This window comes from Microtus pennsylvanicus, chromosome 13 (genome assembly GCF_037038515.1).
Source record: "Microtus pennsylvanicus isolate mMicPen1 chromosome 13, mMicPen1.hap1, whole genome shotgun sequence".
NCBI classification, from domain to species: domain Eukaryota; kingdom Metazoa; phylum Chordata; class Mammalia; order Rodentia; family Cricetidae; genus Microtus; species Microtus pennsylvanicus.
In genome coordinates this window covers 20,876,384-20,897,754 of record NC_134591.1, presented here as the reverse complement: position 1 = coordinate 20,897,754, position 21,371 = coordinate 20,876,384, and the positions used below count along the sequence as shown (strand labels likewise).

At 44.3% G+C, this 21,371-nt stretch overlaps 1 protein-coding gene across 1 annotated transcript in view; it reads left to right on the top strand.

Annotated features, from left to right (window-relative positions):
- The window catches only part of Frem1 (FRAS1 related extracellular matrix 1), a 126,119-nt gene that overhangs the window by 55,118 nt on the left and 49,630 nt on the right, over window positions 1-21,371 (top strand). The window contains exons 19-23 of the mRNA XM_075946037.1: window positions 2,416-2,611; window positions 5,257-5,401; window positions 9,938-10,079; window positions 14,108-14,303; window positions 19,691-19,955. Of these exons, the coding sequence (XP_075802152.1) occupies window positions 2,416-2,611; window positions 5,257-5,401; window positions 9,938-10,079; window positions 14,108-14,303; window positions 19,691-19,955 (944 nt within the window). The remainder of the gene's footprint in view (window positions 1-2,415; window positions 2,612-5,256; window positions 5,402-9,937; window positions 10,080-14,107; window positions 14,304-19,690; window positions 19,956-21,371) is intronic.

The following is a 21,371-nucleotide window of genomic DNA, read 5'->3' as shown; positions in this document are numbered from 1 at the left end:
TCTGTATCTGCCTGGGGCAAGGGCTTCTGGAGTAATTAAGCCTCTGGGAAGTCGTCCCTGATCCCTTTGTGGAAGGAATCATGTCTTTCACCCTTGCTTCCTCACACACACAACACACACACACACACACACACACACACACACACACACCACAGACACTTGGGCATTGGCAGAGACAACTTTTAAGCTTCAATAATTTTTTTTCTTCTTCACAGAACATATTTGGCTTTCCTGTTAGAAAATGTCCTTATTGTATAGATAGTTGGTGTTCCATCAAAATGTTTTAGTTTGTTATAATCGTTTGCAAACCTATTTAGTATTAAATATCTGTATATATATATATATATATATATATATATATATATATTCCTTTAAACTTTTTATTCTCATAATTTCAAGAAACCATTTAATTTCCAAAAACAAATTCTGTAGTTTTTTTTAAAGAAAATTCCTTGGTAATCTTGTGGATGAATTTACCATTTTGTAAAAGTGATACATCACCACACAGTCAAGAGGAAAACACTTCATAGTTAAGCTCTATATAGATGGAGACTTACAACATGTTTTTAAACTGCTTTCCTAAAGTTCTCAAGGGTGGGGAAAATGAGATACTGGCAAAAGTTATTCAATAGGTTTATCATTATGAATTAATCCAAGATTTTTTTGTCTTTAATTTGAAAAGGTCAGATAAGAGTAACATTGTTTTTGTCCAAATGTCATAGTGCACTTGCAGGAATGGTCCCTTCAGAGCCAGTGGGAGGAGCTGGAAAAAACCATAGGCTTTCACGAAGTGATCCCCCGGCTATAAGGATAGCCTGCTGGTTTTTGATTCTTGACATTGAACAGCTCTCACTAGTCCTTGACCATGCCGCTGGCAGACAGGCCTTCCCAGTCCTTCCTGGTGGATTCTTGAGAACATCTTCACTACCCCAGAAGGCAGCAAGTGGCCTGGCAGATCCCCAGGAAGCGTGTGTAGAATTTATGTAATTTTAGTCCTTAGATCTTCCTGTATTTCAGAACAAAAACAAAAATTTCATGTCCTATCCTCTCTCTGAGCAAGGAAAGCAAACAAACAAAAAACCCAAGACAGCTAAGATGGTCAAGTCCTAAATGACTAAAGCCCTTCTGAGGCAATAGCACTTTACTGTGGCGGTAGTGGTAGTAGTGGTGGTGTGTGTGTGTCTCTGTGTATAAGTGTGTGTCTGTCTGTCTGTCTGTCTGTCTGTGTGAGCACGCAGGAGGAGGAAGATGCCCGGTGTCCTGCTCTATCACACTGTGCCTTGTTCCCATGAGATGAGCTCTCCCACTGAGCCTGGAGCTAGCCTAGCAGCCAGCGACCCCAGAGATCTTATTTTCTCAGCCTCCCGTTAGTACGGAGGCCGAAGGTGCTCTCAGCCACACCCAGCTTTTTATTGGATGCTGACTTTTTATTGGGAGTTGATTCAGCTCCTTAAAGTTTCACAGCAAGAACTTGTACCTGCTGAGCCTTCTCCCAGCAACTGAGTTAAAAAAAAAAGTATCTACTATGATAATAAAAATTTAAAACACCAAATGTTGGATTCTGAAGGTTATTAATAACAATAAAAAAAGGACATGAAGTTGGGAAGGAGATTGGGCATTAGGGGGAGTAGGAAGAGATAGTGAAGGATGAATATGATCAAAATGAAATTTAAAAAATAATAAATATTTAAAAACAGAAATCCCAATTTTCTCTGGTGTATGCAGTAGGTTTTTACTGCTACTAGCAGGTAGACAACTAGAATTGTAGAAGCAATGACTTCTGAGTTCAAGAACCGACTAGTGTCTGAGGTAGACTCCAGGTTCTCTTGTACACCGAGCTTTCCTGGCTTCCGCAGAACAAGCGTACTTTTGCTGGCTTCCACCAGCACCAACCTTTGAATCATTAACAACAGAAATGGTCTAATGTTTTACAACAACTTTTTGAATGTATGTGTTTGTACAGAAATATACCTGTGGATGATTTGGGGGCGTGCATGCCACAGCCCAAATGTTAAGCATGGAGGGCAGCTTTGTGCGCTTATTTCCCACCACTTTTATGCAAGTTTCAGGACTTGAACCCCCATCGCCAAGCCTTGTGTGGCAAGTACTTTTACCTACCGAGCCACCTCACCAGCTCCACACAGATATTTTAATCATGCACCTGTCATGCATGCAACAAAAGAGCACTTAGAATCTTTAGAAAAGATCTTAGGAAGATGAATAGATTCTTTTTACATTCCTGTTAACTGGAAATTTTGTTTTCTAGAAGCCAGTATCTGAAAATGCCATAGAAAATTTGAAGTAGGACATCTTCATATAAGTGGGGTGGATTTTTTGTTCTCAGCAGCTTCTCGAAAGGAATAGAGGAAAGGTTCTGTTTCACACTGCTGACTCTGCTGGTTTGATCCTGCTCAGGTGTGTGAGGGTCAGATGACAGAGCTGGATTCTTCCTTCATCACTGCTGCTGACAGGGATGTTCCCAAGGACCCCTTACTCTTCAGCATCCCTCGCAAGCCCCAGCATGGCCTCCTCATCGACATGGCGATCAGCAAAGAGTCTCCTCAGATCAAACAGGAAATTTACAACTTCTCCATGGACCTTCTCAAGGCTGGTAGGCCATGACTTAGCCCACCCACGTGTAGACTTTAAAGCTGCAATAGGAGAAGCAGAAATTTGTTTGGTGGGTACCAGAGGCAGGGGGAAGAGGGAAGAAATGAGTTGTTGATCAAAAGGTACACAATTTCAGTGCAACAAGACCGAGTTTCAGGCATCTGTTTGTGCACTGTGCTGACCATGGTTAGTGACATGTAGGGCATTGCTAATAGTTCACACATGTACATACGCACACATGCACACACGCACACACGCACACATGCACACACGCACACATGCACACATGCACACACGCACACATGCACACACGCACACATGCACACACGCACACACGCACACATGCACACACTAACAAGGTGAGGTGATGTGCATCAGTGTGATGTAAGCCTGCCACAAGTTGCGCATATCAAAATTTCATGCTTACAGATTTTTGTTAATTAAAACACAAATTGGAAAACTGTTTTACTCCCCCAAAGATACTAACAAATCAGAGAAATGGGGGGAAGAAAAAGTATGTTCTTCATTTAATTCCTTCAGACTGAGCTGTGGGTTCTTGATTGACGAGGAGTGTAAAACCTCAGCCAGACACTGTAGACAGTTGCAGACGCAGGGGGATGTTTTCTTTGACTTTTAGAATACCGTGAACAATTTCCATGAACAGTTTTATTTGTGATTATTGGTACTTTAACACAGAATTTTAACATAATTTAAAATTTCTTTTTCAAACTATTCAGATCATGGGACTAAATTTCAAGAGGCTAGTCTGCCAAAATTTCAACAGTTGAAACAAATATAGATCCACATATAATAACCACGCATTAGTCTCTGTGGAGAGAGTGTGTTCTTTAGGGAAATGACACACTGGAACAGCCTGAATTATTTTTTAATTACCTTTTAAACAACCTTATCCCATTTTCCATGTTTAAAAATACTTTCAAAAATTTGAGCAAGTATGTGGTTCTAGAATTAGTGCCTGATTTCAGAGTCCTTTCTTCACTGTGTGTTTCATTTTCCCAACCTGGAAGGTCTTTTCTCACCTTGGGTTGGCCAAGATGGCGCCTTCAGAACACAGCACTGTCCTCCCTCTGGACTTTGTCCTGGCCCTTTTCTCTTTCCCCTCCTGTCTTTCCAGTGTCTGTTTCTCTAGTTAGAATGGAGTCTCTTTGTCCCAAAGGTTATTTTGTAATAGTTGCAGATGCCGTCTCGTGACTGAGTCTTAAAAACCAAGTCACAGTCTCAGTTTCTGTGAATTGTAGAGAAATAAATTCCGGGACTTCATGGCTGATAAAGACCAAATCCGTTCCCATGTGCTGCAGACAATAATAATACAAACATAAGGAAAGGGAATAACCGCTTAAAATCCACCCCCAGGAAGTATGGTTTTTGTTGACCATTCATTCATTCATTCATTCATTCTTTTCTGTTTTCAGAGTCAGGTTAGATGATGCATGTCTGTAACTCCAGCATCGAAAGAGCCTGAGGCAGGGGGATCAAGAGCTCAAGGCTTTCAAGGCCACCCTTAGCTACACAGGGAGAGTTTATCTACAGGGGAAAAATGACAGCTTAAAGTCTCTTTTCATTCATTTATTTTTTTTTGTGCATTTTGGGGGACTCGTGGGGTTCCTAGTGCCATGGCTGATGTGTGGAGGTCAAGGGTCAACCTGTGGCATTTGGTTTGCTCTTTCCCCCATGTGGATTCTGGAGCTCAAGCTCAGGTGTGAAGACAAGAACCTTTACCTTCTGACCCATTCAAAGACCCAGGACAGTTTTTTAAAAAATGATAGTATTGGTTAATGTTATCAGATTAAATAAGTGTCATGTATGCATTGGGCAAGTTAAATAACATAGTCAATTCAAACGAAAAATAAGTTGTTCACATGAATGCGTATTTTGGTGACATTTTTAAAAGTTAGGTTTTCCTTGCACTTTTTTTTGGTTCACTTATGGCCATATTAAAAACAAAGCCAAACAATTTGAATATATTCTCACAAACATCCTGCCCCTAACCATGTAGAATTTGCCAACCCCTGCCGTAGTAGGGTAACTCACAATCACTTCCTTTACATTCTCAGCAGAACCTGGGATGCTTTCGGCAGCCACAGGGTTTTACCCTATGGAAGTACTCCACTACAATTTGTCATGGCTGTGTTCTATTTTAGACATTTTTCATTTCTTGGCATTAGTGGTCATATGTCAGCAAATATTTTGCCTAAATCTTAGCATTTCTAGAGCTTTATCGTACATTTTGAAAATAGCAACTTAAAGTTTTCAATTGATTAGGCATAGGATCAATGGGTAGGATTGAAGAAACATGGCTAAGGGGTGTTTTTATAGTGAAGTTTTGAACTACTTAGGATTCATTTTGGTGCCTGGGTCAAGAGAGAGCATATTTTTAATTTTTCACGTGTGGTTCACTTTCTCAGATTTGTTAAATACCACATCTTTGTTATTACACGGTTTATGCGGTTTCCTTATTTTAGAAGAGGAAAATTAGTGGGCTATGAATGGCTCCACCAAGCAGAGTTCAAGTCACTTTAATGCACTGGTTTGTGCATTGGGCACACGCAAGCCTGGTATTAAAATGGGGTATCTGTGAGATGCGGCTGGCTCGACCAAAGCAAGACTCTCCTTCTCCTCTTTCAGGAATGAAGCTGGCCTATGTCCATGACGATTCAGAGAGTCTCACTGATGCTTTTGTGATCCAGTTGTCCGATGGGAAGCATACAATCCTTAAAACCGTTTCAGTTGCTATCACCCCAGTGAACGATGAGAAACCAACGCTAAGCAAGTAAGCTTCCTGAGGGGCCTCACTTCTGATTTCCACGAAGTTCTATGGCTCTAGGTACATGGGGAGAAGCAAGGGCTCCCTTGTGCCCATCTTCTGCAGCTACGCCACCACTCAGACATCAGGACCTTCCGGTGTAAAATAATGCGAGGAAACGTGACCTAAACAATTAATCCTAAATGATTTGCTCTCCTTCTAAAAGTCCAAATTAATTGTAAATATAAAAATAACTGAACATAGAGTACTAAAAGGCCTGTGTGTGTGCACATATGCGCCCACATGGCTGTGCACAAACACACAAAATGCAAACCATAACTCGACTGAAGGGTGACAATGTTGACTGCCAACAGTCCTCACGGTAGATTTCCTCAGACTTTTTACTAAGAGTGATCAAGAGAAACACCCAGTCTCTCTTGTTTAGTTGCCTTGGTACTTCTCTACCAATTTGTACTACATCCCATATGGATCAACACCACGCTATCTCATCTCAAAATGCTACTTCTTAAAATTCTAGTGCTATGAACTGTGAAACTGGTTGGCAACTCCCTCGCACAGGGTTGCGTTCTATGGTGTCAGCAATCTCTTCTGCGGTTGTCAAGTGTCACAGTTCACAGACTGCAGAGGTCTTCAGAAGGCCCGGCAGGCCGTTAGGGAGAGCTGCAGGCATGTGTCTTGCTCTTGAGGTCTCTGCTGAGACTTCCCCTTATTTAATGGAGTAGCCTTTAAGCATTAAGTAGACCAATTGAGTTTCATCAAGCTAGAAACACCTTCCTGCGAAGCTTTCAACTCCCAAAGTCTCCTGGACAATGTCGGGAAAAGAAACCAGACAAGTGCCCGTCTTACCCTGTTAGGTCTTCACCGTTCCTTCTACGTGCCAAACACTCCCTAGAAAGTGTTATGGGAAATTTCAATGGTCGTGTTTGGAAGGCTGCTTCTCAGATGCCAGCTCTACTAAGAATAACTAGGAAATGTTTGTGTCCTTATCTCAATGTGGGGATGTCAGATTGGTGTGGCATTCCTTTGTAAGTGTGGAAGAGGCTGTAATCCTGGAATGCAGGAGGAAGCAGGATGAATTCAAGGCTCGCCTGGGTGGTACAGGGAGCACGACACAGCCTTGACTGTAGAAGAAGACCTGTGACAGCGGGCATGGGAGGATGCTCTCTTGTTACAAACCGCTTTGTCATCATCACTTGGAGGATGGAGCGGGATGAAAGCTGATGCTGGCCAAGTGCTTATTAGGAGGAAGGTACTTTACTAAATCCTTCATCCACTCACTGACCGAGACCAGAGAAAGCAAAGGAGTCTGTTCACTGCGAAGCCCCTGCCTCTCTACTAAACCCCAGCAACAGCTACAGCTACAAAAGCCCCAAGTCTCTTCAACCCTGCTTCAGAATCCCTTCTTTAAAAAATATCATAATCATTGAACATATCTGTGGGTTACAGTGTGACATTCCAATGCATGTTCATGAAGTGCAATGATCAGATCTGGCTGACTGGCCTGCCTGTCCCATGGGACATTTATCCTTCTCCCTTTCCTGTCTCTTCCTCTTTCTTTTCCTCCTGAGGAAAGAAGCAGAGATTCTCCTTTCTCTTCCATCTGTGTTGTTTGGAAGAACTCTTACTGCCTCCCAGAGCATCCTCATTCTCCTCCTGCATCTCCAGCTGTTCCCATTTCCTTTCCTCCGTGTCCCAGTGGTTAATAAATCTTAAGTCAGGGTGACGCAGACAGTCGCTTAGCAGAAGTAAGAAGTAAACATGCCACTTCACATCTCTCTGCCTCCCCTTTACCCTCTTAGCAGACGGCGAGGATGCTTGCTAGCATGTTTTCATAGGATCATTGCAAGTATGGTATGTCAGAGTGTTCGAAAGACTGTATATGGCGAGTGGTCACGACTCTTCTTTGTTTTCCATGTTACAAGCCGTTCTCCCCATTCACACACAGACAATCTGATGCCCGCCGTGTTCATTTCGGCCAAGAGTAGCTTGGTCTTTGCCAGCGCTTGACCCCATTTCCTTGATGGTTCCTTTAGGTGCTGTCGTAGGTGCTTCGGTTCCCGAGTCACATGATTTCGGCCCACCTGTCCTGTGCACAGGGGCAGTGTTCCACTTCAGATGCCCACAGTCAGTGACTCCACTCTCCTTCTTAGGGAGCTGTCGCAATTCACGCAGATCCGTGGGATCAGACAGTCAATAACCGCAAGGCAGACAGTTGGCAACTATTGGAGATACTAGATAAGACAAATGTCACAGCTTCCTGTCCTCCAGAAGCTAATCCAGGCCATGCTCTGTGTGGGTCCTCAAGAGATTCTAGCTGGGTGCTGTGGTGTGCATCTTCAGTCTTGGTCACTTGGGAGGCTGAGGCAAGAGGATGTCTCGAACCTAGACAACTTAGTCGGGTCTCTTTTCTTCAAACAACAAAACGAAAACCAGAAATTAAACTTAGAAGACTCTATTAGGATTGAATGCCAAGTGCCTTCAGCAGTAAAAACATCCATTATGGCCTTTTCCTTTCTTACTAGCTCTCATCTTTCTACTTCTAGAGTCCTTTCTGGACAAATTGTCTCTAACACAGTCCTTTCCCCGAGGCCTCTCTTGGGGTAGCCCAGACGGTGATACTTGTCACCCTACATGTAGCCCAGACGGTGATACCTGTCACCCTTACATATAACCCAGACGGTGATACTTGTCACCCTACATGTAGCCCAGACGGTGATACCTGTCACCCTTACATGTAACCCAGACGGTGATACTTGTCACCCGTACATGTAACCCAGACGGTGATACTTGTCACCCGTACATGTAACCCAGACAGTGATACCTGTCACCCTTACATATAACCCAGACGGTGATACTTGTCACCCGTACATGTAACCCAGACGGTGATACTTGTCACCCTTACATGTAACCCAGACGGTGATACTTGTCACCTTACATGTAACCCAGACGGTGATACCTGTCACCCTTACATGTAACCCAGACGGTGATACTTGTCACCCGTACATGTAACCCAGACGGTGATACTTGTCACCCTTACATGTAACCCAGACGGTGATACTTGTCACCCGTACATGTAGCCCAGACGGTGATACCTGTCACCCTTACATGTAGCCCAGACGGTGATACCTGTCACCCTTACATGTAGCCCAGACGGTGATACTTGTCACCCCTACATGTAACCCAGACGGTGATACTTGTCACCCGTACATGTAACCCAGACGGTGATACTTGTCACCCTACATGTAACCCAGACGGTGATACCTGTCACCCTACATGTAGCCCAGACAGTGATACTTGTCACCCTACATGTAGCCCAGACAGTGATACTTGTCACCCCTACATGTAACCCAGACGGTGATACTTGTCACCCCTACATGTAACCCAGATGGTGATACTTGTCACCCGTACATGTAACCCAGACGGTGATACTTGTCACCTTTACATGTAGCCCAGACGGTGATACTTGTCACCCTACATGTAACCCAGATGGTGATACTTGTCACCCGTACATGTAATGCTGCCACCCTTTTCCTGACGCATTCATCTTGCTCATGGTCACTCATCGTGGACAAGGCCCTGCTAATCTCCATAATCAGCAGCAGACTCGTCAGCTCTCGACTCCTGCAGGTGGCTCATCCGCTTCATCGCAGAGGTGGATGAAGTCCTCCTGCTCCCATCTGGGAAGTTGCCAGTCCTGGGCTAGCAGAGAGCCTTCTTTGAATGATGCATCGGGCATTGCCTTCTCTGCAGAAGACCTGGTGGTCCCTGATGTCAGCTGGTGGGACTTGCTGTCCTTCGTCTCAAGGCCAAGGACTTGGAGCATTCTTTTGTTTCTCAGAAGCAAAGCTGTAGAGGTGAACAGTAGTCACGTGCGAGCTCACTATGATCACAGTGGAGAGCGGAAACACTGGGGAAAGAAATCCCTTCTACACTTGGGCGAGGCCAGGGAAAGGCTGCGGAGCCCACAGGGAAGCTGCAGCTGTCGCTGTCCCATCTGCTCATGCTTCCGGTTGGTGTCCGGATGCCAGGAGTCAGCCCGGTGGCTCTACTTGAGGAAGATGAACCTGGGAAGATCACATGCACCACTGCCTTTTCAGGAGGAGAACGAGGACATTAGAGGATCACAGATAACCAAAGACTATTGCCTCAGGAGGGCATTTAGGAAGAACGTTAAGACACTCTATAAGTTGCTTTTGGTAGGATTCTGTCTGTTGCATTAGAACTATAGTACCTGACCTACTTTCTTCATGGAGACATTGGAAGCATTAAATGAAAGACTGGAAGCAAAATCAGTATTAGAAAATTGCAAAGTTCTACTCTTGTAAACAATGAGAAACATCTCTCCCGTAGCATCCTAGTCATGACTGCTGGCTCTCACCCCCTCTTCAGACTTTGGTATGTGACTCACAGTTTCCAGTATTTTGGGTGCTAATTCTTATTTCTTAGTTCTTGAAGGTGGAATCTGTGCTAGCCGATATAAGTGTTCCCTGCTGAATTGCGCCCTCCTTTTTCACATCAACATGGGCATTTTCCTTTCTACAGGAAGGCTGAAATCTCTATGGCCGTGGGCGATACGCGTGTTCTGTCTAGTGCTGTTCTTAACGCCATCGATAAAGACTCTCCCAGGGAGACCATTCAGTATTTATTCCAAAGGCTTCCCCAAAACGGGCAACTTCAGCTTAAGGTAAGTGGCCCATGAACACATTTATTTAATTTATCATTATTATTGTTGTTATAGTGCTTTTGCATTTTTAAGATTTATTTATTTATTATGGATACAGTATTCTGCCTGCATGTGCGCCTGCAGGCCAGAAGAGGGCACCAGATCTTATTATAGATGTTGGCTCACATCTTTTGAACTCAAAACATCTGGAAGAGCAGCCAGAGCACTCTTAATCTCTGGGCTACCTCACCAGCCCCTAATTAATTATTTTTTAAATGTATGTGTACCTGTGTAAATTTATATGCATCACGTGTACAGGTGCCCATGGAGGTCAGGTTCCCATGGAGGTCAGGTTCCCTGGAGCTGGATTTACAGAGGGTCGTGAACGACCTAATATGGGTGCTGGGAACCAAATCCTGATCCTCTGCGAGATCAGTACGAGCTCTAACCAACGAGCAGTCTCTCTGGCCCTAGAATGACCCTTTCACCTTTATTTCCAAAGCAGGTGTAAATTTTATCAGCACATACCTTCATACAATTGAAATGTATTCTCAAATGGGCATATTTTCGACTCAAAAAATAAAACATTTACTTTTCCTTTGCCAGGAGGAACTCATACCCTTCTGAATTTTCTTTATCAACTTGTAATTAATCCAATATTAAGGCTCTCCATTGCTCCCTTCCCCTGAGAATTGTCCCTAGATTCGGAAGGAAAGGCTTACCGGTTTGGAACAAGAAGCTGACTTCTAAGGAGAATCCAGCATATTTTGAGGGGTCTACATCCTCACCAGACTTTTTCATCTTGATCCATGGAACTTAGATTTTCTTTCTTTTTTTCCCCCAACTGCATTCCTCTTTTCCATCAGAAACCTTTTACATCTGTTGCCACACCCCCTTCTTTTCCTCCCTCCAACCCTCCTTCCCTCTCTTCGACTCTTTCATCCTAACTTCTGTACCCTCCCATCCCTGGATCGCTCACTCTCTTTGCCTCTCTTGTTTTCTTTGCCATGATCTAAGCTATTCTCAGGAATATGGCAGCGTTTAAAATATGTCTTTATTTTGAAGTCCCTCTTCCCAGCCTTATGCGATGTGGGAGAGAATAAACTCTCGAATCAAAAACGACACTAGAGAGTGGTCCATGTTCTCCCACCCTGCTCCCTGGTGGCTCTCATGTCTTACTATCAACTGTAATCGAATCTGACAAACTGTATGGCAGGAAATCAACATTCCAAAATTAAAAGCTTGTATATATTAAAGCTTGTATATATACTCAAGCTTTAATAGAAAGTGTACCAAACAGTGGTGGTGCACACCTTTAATCCCAATACTCAGCAGGCAGAGGCAGGCGGATCTTTGTGAGTTCACGGCCAGCCTGGTCTACAGAGCCAGTTCCAGAACAGGCTCCATAGCTCCTAGGAAAAAGGTGAAAAGCATGGAAACATGAAGGCACATAGGCACATGAAGGATTAAATCACCCGGGTTCCGTGCTAGCTCTTCCAGCAGCTTGCTTACGCCCTGCCCTCTCGATTCCTTTTAGTCCGGCAATAGCAAATTTTCAATCTATACAGATTGCGGGCACGATGCTTAATGTTTAGTCCAACGTGAATCATCGATCAGCCACTTGAGAAGGTCAGCCCACTCACGGGTCAGGATGTTCATGTGAACGGTAGCTAGAGGCTAGCGACAACTTCTAGCCGGCCACGGTGTGAATGCCTGAGTCTTAATCTTAACGCAGGCCGGTTCAGAGCGGAAAAGCTGCGAGGCTTCATCCTGTGGGGAACAGCTTGATTGTCACAGAGCGTGGGTACCACAGAGAGTCAGAGAGAAGAGCAATCACTGACTTAAATTGAGGTACAGCTGTGTCCTTATTTCATTTCGCAGCGTAATGAAGCAGAAACACAGCGAGAGCGCACACGTTTGGGTGGCTTGGGGCCTGCGTTACTTTGGATATGGGAAGATCCAGATGGGGCCAGGGTCCCAGCAGGCTGCACACCATTTTCTCACACCTCCCTCGGGCTCGCTGAGGCTGGTTGACTGAGGCTAGGGACCGGGCCTCCAGGCCTCGTGGACTCTTAAGACTTCTTGTGTGCTTGTTAGCGCTGCTTCGGTTTTGTTTGCTTGTTTTTTTTTTCCATTTTGTGTTTCTCTCTCTTTCTCTTTCTCTTTTCTTCTTCCTTTTTCTGGCTTCAGATGATTCTCTTAAGTCAAACCCATATTTGGGAATACAAATGAAGAATTAGAAACAAGAGAACAAATGATGCCTTCCCCTGTATTTATTTTCTAGGACAATATTACCAAGAGGAGAAATTAAATAGGATCTTATGCTGCCGGGTTTAAGAGAGTCTATTTGAAAGTCTGTACTTACAAATAGACCTCATCAAAGAATGAACCTAGCTTAACTAGTACAACATAAGTAACTCTACCCAGGGGACCTGCAGTAAGACATACGTCTGCAAATGTCATGTGGGCAGAAATATTAAAGAAGAAATCTCACCAAGAAGAGCAAGAGAAGTGATGACGTAGAGAGGAGAGCCCAAGACTTGCTGGGAGTTGGGGGTGGGGGTTGACCAACAAATGACCAGAGAGGTAAACCGCAGTGTGGTTTATATTGTGGATCACCGAAAGTGACATTTTCTCCAGTTACACGAAATGAGTTTTGTGAGCCATTTTTTTAAAAAGCTATGCTTGGAACTTAGGAGAATTAAAACAGGATGATTAATACATTATAGGTCTAATAGTTTATTCCATAATACTTTCTCAGTTGTTCTCCAGTCTGCCACCATAAAAGCTTCTTCTAACAACAACAACAGCCACAATTTCTGCCCCAAACTGTGCAGAACACGTGCTGAACTAGGACTGACCTGAGTTGGGCTTCAGAGATCCTGATGGAGACCGTGGACGGCACTGACAGTTAATAGTTTCCACTGACTGTGTGTGTGCGAGTACGTGTGTCTGTGCGTGTGTGCGTGTGTGTATGTGTGTGTGAGAGAGAGTGTGTGTGTAAGAGTGTGTGTCTGTGCGCGTGTGCGTATGTGTATGCGTGTGTGAGAGAGTGTGTATAAGAAAGAGCGTGTGTCTGTGCATGTGTGCGTGTGTGTATGTGTGTGTGAGAGAGAGTGTGTGTGTAAGAAAGAGCGTGTGTCTGTGCGCGTGTGCGTGTGTGTATGTGTGTGTGAGAGAGAGTGTGTGTGTAAGAAAGAGTGTGTGTCTGTGCGCGTGTGCGTGTGTGTGTGTGAGAGAGAGAGTGTGTATAAGAAAGAGTATGTGTGTGTCTTGTGTGAGAGAGGAGGAGAAAAAGTGTGTGAGAGTGTGAGAGAGTGTGTGTGTGTGTGCACATGTGTGCGTGTGTGTGAGAGAGAGTGTGTGTTTGTGTGTGCACGCACGCACATGTGTGCATGTGTGTGAGTGTGTGTGTGTCTGTGTGAGAGAGAGGAAGAAAAAAGTGTGTATGTGAGTGTGTGTGTGCATGCACGCACATGTGTGCATGTATGTGAGAGAGTGTGTGTGTCTGTGTGTGTGAGAGAAGACGAGAAAAAGTGTGTGTGTGAGAGAGGGCTGGGGGAAAATGCCAGTTCATTCTGGATTTGTTTTACTTGATGAGCTGGAAGCAAATAAGCCACCTTGGGGGAAAAAAAAACAAAAATGAGATTTTATTAGTTGTGCAAAAATAAAAACTAAGACAAATAAAAAGAAGAACTTCTAAAAGAAAAACATTTAATTTCTAAGCAGCCTGTTTCAGCGGCTGATTGCCTTCCTGTTCTTGTTAATTGGGATATTTAATCATCCATGATTACTGATGATAAATACCTTGGAAATACCAATGCTGTTGAATGACTTTGTCAAAAGTACTCTGGTTGAAGCTGTTTTTCATGCAAGGTCTTAAAGTATTTTAATATATTTCTTTGAAAAGAAAAATATAAGGTTCCAAGGCAGAAACTAGTCTAGAATTTTCCCAAAGAGTTCCCACTAGAAGTTTTTTAGGGCACAGGGGAAATATCCACTAATAGCTGGGGAAGCCAGGGCCCCTGACTGACTGTGGCACTTTCCAGATAGGAAGGGACTGGGTCCCTCTCTCAGCTGGCATGCAGTGCACTCAGGAGGACGTGGACCTGAACTTGCTGAGATACACACACACTGGCAAGATGGATTCCCAGAATGGAGACAGTTTCGCCTTCTACCTCTGGGATGGGGACAACAGATCACCTGTGTTTGACTGTCTCATCATCATCGAAGATTCACAAAAAGGTGAGGATGCGTTTTCCCATGCTTCCCGGGACAGGGATTGCCAGAGGAAGTGGACTGGTGTAAGAGCACACACGCATGTGCTGTGTGGGGGTCCAGAGCCTCTCCTGACTTCCACAGGCTTCATGCTGCACAGACACACACTCAGGCCCAACACCAACATACAGAGGAGAATGTGAGCTCCTGACACGCCAGTGCCACTGCTCTGCATTTATGGTTGCAGCTTACACCGGGAGGTTAAGAATCGTAGCTTGTTCTCAATCACAACGTCTCAATGTTTTCAGATCAAACAGTCTCTGATCCTGTTTCATTGACTGAATGCTTCCTTGTTTTGCCTTGGTTGCTAGGATGCTCAGAATTAAATACAATGATTCAAGTGCAATTCAAATAACAGAGAAGTGTTTTATGTGTGTGGTATAATTACAGTTGTCCTGAATTAATTTTTCATCAAATGAGTTACTATTACTTTGGGGGCATATTTATATTTTATTTACATGTTTTCCAGCTATGAAACTTGTTCTGACACTAAGGACAGTCAGATAGATAAGCTAGATGACTCTGGATACATTTATTCTTCTCTGTAAAACTGTCATTGTACTGGTTAGATTGTGATAACATCCGGGAAGAAGGAGCCTCAGTTGTGAAATTGCCTCCATCAGACTAGACTGTAGGCATTTTCTTGATAAATGGTTGATGTGGGAGGGCCCAGTACCACCCCTGGCCAGGTGGTCCTGGGTTGTAGAACAAAACAGTCTGAGCAAGCCATGGGAGGAAGTCATCCAGTGTTCCCTCATGACTTCTGCTTCATTTCCTGCCTCCAGCTCCTACCTTGGCTTTCCTTGATGATGATGGACTGTGACCCAAAACCCTTCCTTGCTCAACCTGGTTTGGGTCAGTGTTCTATCAGCACAACAGAAACCTCACTAGGAGAACGGTGTACGCAGGATGCTCAGGCAAATGGAATACAGCTCTCATTTTGGCACAGGCAGGTGATAGCGCAGGCTATCTTCTTACTGACTTAGCTTCAGAGCGCAGGGGAAGCTGTTCCACAGGGACCTGGAGCATCTCCTGTCCCGTCATCTCCTCATCTCTGGGGCTACAGTCACTTCGGAAGCGAGAGGCTGAGTCACATGTGAACCAGGGCCTCATCAGTTGCTTGAAGGCAGCTCACTTTTCTGTACACCTTCCACTGGCTGAAGCTTAGTCATAGGCTGTGTTAAGGGCAATTGGGCAGTAGAAACTTCAGCAGGTACCCAGAAGGGAATGATGTTAGGGTATAAAGTGCCCTACCACAGTCCACCATAACTGATAGACAATTATTTTAAGAAAGATTTATAAAAACCTATAGTAAGCAGACAGATTTATTTGTCCATTAACATTTAAGAAGCTCAGAATTTCTCTTGCTTCTTTGAGTGGTGTTTTATCACTGTACAGCATTATATCCTATTTTCTTTATTTTATTTTTGTAACTTTTGACATTTATAAGTTGCTTATTATGTTGCTCACAGTATCACATGTATAACTTTTTAAAAGATTTATTATTTTTTTGTTTTTGTTTTTGATTTTGGTTTTTCTAGGCAGGGTTTCTCTGTAGCTTTGGAGCCTGTCCTGGAATTAGCTCTTGTAGTTCAGACTGGCCTCGAACTCAGAGATCCACCTGCCTCTGCCTCCTGAGTGCTGGGATTAAAGGCATGCACCACCACTGCCTGGCCCTATTTATATTTTTTATTTATTTTTATGCTGTATGTGTATGAGCTTTGTATGTATGTCTGTGTATCATGTGCACCTGGTGCCCCTGGAGACCAGAAGAGGGCGACAGATACCCTAGAATTGCAGTTACCAATGGTTGTGAACTGCAATGTTGGTGCTGGAAACTGAACCCAGGTCCTCTGCAAAGAGCATCCAATGCTCGAAACTATTGGACCATCTCTCCAATCCAAGCGTACCTTATCTCAAGTAGAGTCATATTGAGCAGCTGGTCCTACCATCTCCTTTATACAGACCACATGCTTAGCTCTGTCTAGGGCCTATTATAAACAACTTTAACCTTCCAGTTGTGATAAGATGTGTTCTGATTTCCACAGTGGCAGAAAGGATGCCTTTAGGAGATGTTTAGGGTGCACAGGACTGTAGTTTAGCTATTTCCAAACTCTGCCTTCCTTCCCAGTGCTGAAGAGCTGGGTACTCTTCCTCCTCCTATAGGCGGCTATGCCCCTGGGAAAAGGGCCCTGCAATATTTTGACTTTCCCTGCTAATATTTGTTTGCTCCTCTTACTGTGTTTGGTATGTTTATCACCGTTACCTCAAAGCATCTGCAAATTAGCTTTTCATTTGAATTTACAATGGTCTTTGAGTCTTTCATTTCAATTGGAGATAAACAGCTCAGTATGCTCAAAATACCAGTTTGGTTATTTGAAACAGAATTCCATCGTCTTTGCACTCCTGACATTTTGGAATGAATAATCTTTGTCACAGGAAATTTCCTTGTGAACTGTGGTATGTTTAATAGCAAGGCTGGCCTCTGGCAGTAGAAACCAATATGATCTTTAGTTAATGATAACCAAAGATGCCTCCAGAGTTTGGTCGGGCAGATGGCTCAATGGTTAAGAGCATTTATTGCTTTGCAGAGGACTATGTTTGGTTTCCAGTACCTACATGATGACTCACAGCCATCTGTAACTCAAGTTCCAGAGGATCTGATGCCCTCTTTTGGCCTCTGCAGGAACTAGCCACACACACACACACACACACACACACACACACACACACTGAATAAATAAATGTAAACATAAATATGCTGCTTGGTGTTTTATTTCCCCTTGTTTTCTCAAGAGGTTTGTCTTAGTTACTTTCTATTTCTGTGATGAGATACCATGACCAAGGCAATAGTGAAGCATTCAGTTTCAGAGGGTTGGTCCCTAACCACCACTGTGAGGAGCGGCAGGCAGATAACCATAGTTCAGTCCCTACCCACCACTATGGGAGCAGTAGCAGGCAGGTGAGCATGGCTCAGTCCCTACCCACCACCATGGGAGCAGCAGCAGGCAGGTGAGCATGGCTCAGTCCCTGACTACCACTATGGGAGCAGTAGCAGGCAGGTAAGCCTGGCTATAGAGCAGCATCCAATGCCTCCATCCCATTCACAAGCAGGTGGCAGAGAGATAGCTAATTGGGTTTTGGGTTGTTGTTTGGTTGGGTTTTTTGTTTGTTTTTTTGTTTTGTTTCTTGAGACAGGGTTTCACAGTATAGCCCTGTCCATCCTGGAACTCACACTGTAGACCAAGCTGGCCTGAAATTCAAAGATCTGCCTGCCTCTCTGCTTTAGGATTAGAGGCGTGTGCTACCACACCTGGTGGCTTTTGTGTTTTTAATCTGTTTCACATATTTTATCTTTCTTGTTGGATATTTGCCCCTTTGGCGCCTGCCGATTGTTGAGGAAGGAGTAGAATGGTGCAGCGGTTATGAGTTGTGCTTCTAGCTGGTGACTTGGAGCTGCTTCTGGCTCTACTTTATTATTAACACATAGGCTCTAGCAGAAGTAGCATCTCCACACCCCGATTCTCATCTGTGGGTTGCCATAAAGCTCCTCCTCTCAGTATAGCTGAGCGCATGGAAGAGCCCAGTCCTATGCCTGACGCCAAGCAGCCCTGCTCATTTCTATTATTTACTTATGGTGTGGTGTTAAGAGTTGAGCCTTGGTCCTTGGGCATGCCAGGCAAACGCTTTATCACTGAGCTACATCTCTAACTTAAAACCTTATTATTTTAGATGTGATCATTTTTAATGGCTGTCCAGTGAATGAAACATCATCAGTGTGCACTAATCACTTCTATCTCGCGCATTCAAATGCTCATCTACGGGCTTTCTTAAGCATTACAAGCAGGCGTATTATAAAATGTGCCCTTGCTTCTTCTGTGAAGGGTTTGCTCAGTCCTTTTGACTCATCCTTTTCTTTAGTTAGAAAGGATCCCACAGCAGTTAGTTTTGACTTGATTGCAGTTTGGCCTTTGTTGTTTATATTTGCCTTGGATGTTGTGTTAGTTCCAGTCCCCGTTGCTGTGATCAAATACTGAGAAGCAATTTGGGGGAAGAAGGGCTTATCTTGGCTCACAGTGCGGGGAGATATGGTGGCAGGAACTGGAGGCAGCTTGCTACCCATTTTGCATTCAGTGAGGAAATAGAAAAATGAAGACTGGTGATTGGCTGGCTTTCCTTTTTATTCTTTCTGGCCTCATCTCATGGATGATACTGCCTACATTCAAGGTGAGTCCTTAGCAGCTGTACCCAGAGTTGTATTTCCATGGTGATCCTAAATCCAAACAAGTTAAGAATGAGGGTTAAGCCGGGCCTTGGTGGCGCACACCTTTGATCCCAGCACTTGGGAGGCAGAGGCAGGCGGATCTCTGTGAGTTTGAGGCCAGCCTGGTCTACAAGAACTAGTTCCAGGACAGACTCCAAAGCTACAGAGAAACCCTGTCTTGAAAAAAAAAATGAAGATTATGCATCACAGGTAGCACATGTATTTCATTTAGGGAGTTTTGAGAATGGCGGACATGAGTGCTCTGTTTGCAGCATTTCCTCCCTTTCTGTTCCTCTCCAATGCCTTCCATTTCTTCCGTGTACCTCCCACTCCCTCTCAAATTATTGGCTCTTCCTCTTCAATCTCTATTGCTACATCCATATGCACGCAACCTGCTGAGTCCATTTAATGTTGCTCATGCATATGTGTGCTTAGGTCTGACCATTGGGGGTTGAATAACCTTATCAGGGGCTCATTCCTGGACCAGACTGGTTCATCCACTTTCAACAGCTGTTAATCACCTATAGGTGGATATTTGCCATCTAAGGGTTGCACCTTGTGAGATTCCTACCATGCACATTGATTGGCATGCCCACTGGTATTGTCTTTGTGGGACTTGTTTAGATTAATGTAGTGTTAAGATTTCGTAGGTGCAGCTACCCTATTTTCACAGGTATTCTGATCATCCAACTTCCGGTGTTTCCGGCTCCTCTTCCACTATGTTCCCTGCACCTCAGACTATGGTGCAAATATGTTGGGGTTGGGTGCCCCAAAGGCGGTAGTTCTCTGCCTTTTGAACAGTTGTGGGTTTCTGTAATAGTTGCATCTCCTGCAAAAAAAATGTCTTTGACAATGAATGAGAGATTTTATAGCCGAGGAACACCATTGGCTGCTTTTCTCCCCGGCAGCTTGCATGACCCCTTTAACCCTTAGGGAGCCAGTCCTGAGGGAGGAGCTGGAGGAGCTGGATCCAGATCAGATCCACCCCAGTTCCTCCAGGTCCTGAGTCTGAAGTGTGTGGTACCTTCGGCAATAGGGGCATCAAGCATTTTAAAATATGAATCTTAACCAAAATCTCCTTGCCACACAGGTGATATTGTGATTCATACAAAACCACTCGTGGTAGCCAAAGGTGACAGAGGTTTCTTGTCGACTGCCACTCTCCTGGCTGTGGATGGAGCAGACAAGCCCGAGGAACTACTCTATCTCATCACGTCCCCACCGCAGTATGGCCAGGTGGAGTACGTCCACTATCCCGGAGTCCCCATCACCAGCTTTAGCCAAATGGACATAGCAGGACAGACAGTCTGCTACATACACAAGAGCCGGGCGGCCGTCCCCAGTGACAACTTCAGGTGAGCCCATGACGTTTTTCTGAACCCATCCTTAAATGAATGTTTAGGAAGAGAAAAGGAGTGAAGTTAGTATATTAGCAGTAGCCTTTGTGCTGTGTGTTTCTCTAACATCTTACATAGCTTCGGGATGCTTGAAACAATGCGATCCTTTAAAGGAGGGAACATGAGGTCCTTTCTGGCTCCCCAATAGCTGGGGTTTCTTGTTTCCTGACTGTGGCAAAAGTGAAAGCCTGCTATTAAAATGATAGAAGCACTGCAAATCACCAGGGCTGGGGTTAAAAACTAAGTGAGATCAGCAGGTCTGTGTTCAAGCTCTTCTCTGAAAAGAACACAAAGAACTGAGAAGACTCCCCCCCCCCCGCTCCAGAAAAACATAGAAATGTAATTCCCCCTTTCCGACTGCATTTTTCTATCTGAGGAAAAGGCGCATATTAGCATAATAAATTTGGCATGAGCAGGCACTGCCTTTTGACACAACATGTTCCTGTAACTATATCATAAATCACGTTGTCACAAAGTGGATCATATTTCCCCATAGAAACCGGGTTATAATTGGGGACTGTGCACCTGCTCAAGGATTCAGCATCAAATAAATCATTGGGATGAATAACGATCTGAGGTGAAAAGGCAAAGATACAACACTAATGCAAATCTGCCTTCATTTAAAATGTGGAAATTTGTTTCTAGCCTCATAAAGCAGGAGAAATTCTGAGGGCTGTGTCTAGCGATGGGGAAGATGGCTGGTTTGTGGTCCCTGATAAAATTGGAGATCCAGGCCAGGCATAAGGACTGGGCAATCTTGGATTAGGTAGTGGGTATGTGATCTACCCCTGGCTTTCACCAGTTAGAGTGCATTCACTTATCTGCCATATATACAGGACTTCTGATCCCAGTAAGATGTTTACCATGTCCACTTATCCTCCCAGAGTGCACCATACGGTAACACGGGCATACTAGACTCCTGTGTTATCCAGTGGGTTATAAACTCCCATAAACTGCCACAGGATAGAAAGGAACCGCGCTCCAATGGCTTCCTTCTCTGTCATATTTTACCTGTCTAAATTCCTGCTGTGGTGAGCAGTCGAAGCATCGGAGAGGATGATGTTGCTTGTCATTGGAGCTTTCAACGTGATTCTGAGGGGTCGTCTAGATTAAGTCCAGTGTTAAACAACAACCAAAACATCAACAGACAGGAATCAGTACTTCCGTTTATCACTCTGTCTTTCCTCCCTCCATCCCTCTCTTTCATATGTGTGTTCCTGTACGAGTGTTGCACGCCTGTTGTGTGTGCAAGTGCAAAAACACGTGCAACGCAGAGAACAAGTCTGGATGTTGTTCTTCAAATGCTTGGTTTTCAGACAACGTCTCTTATTAGCCTTGATATTACGCAGCAGGCCAGGTTGGCTGGCCAGCGAG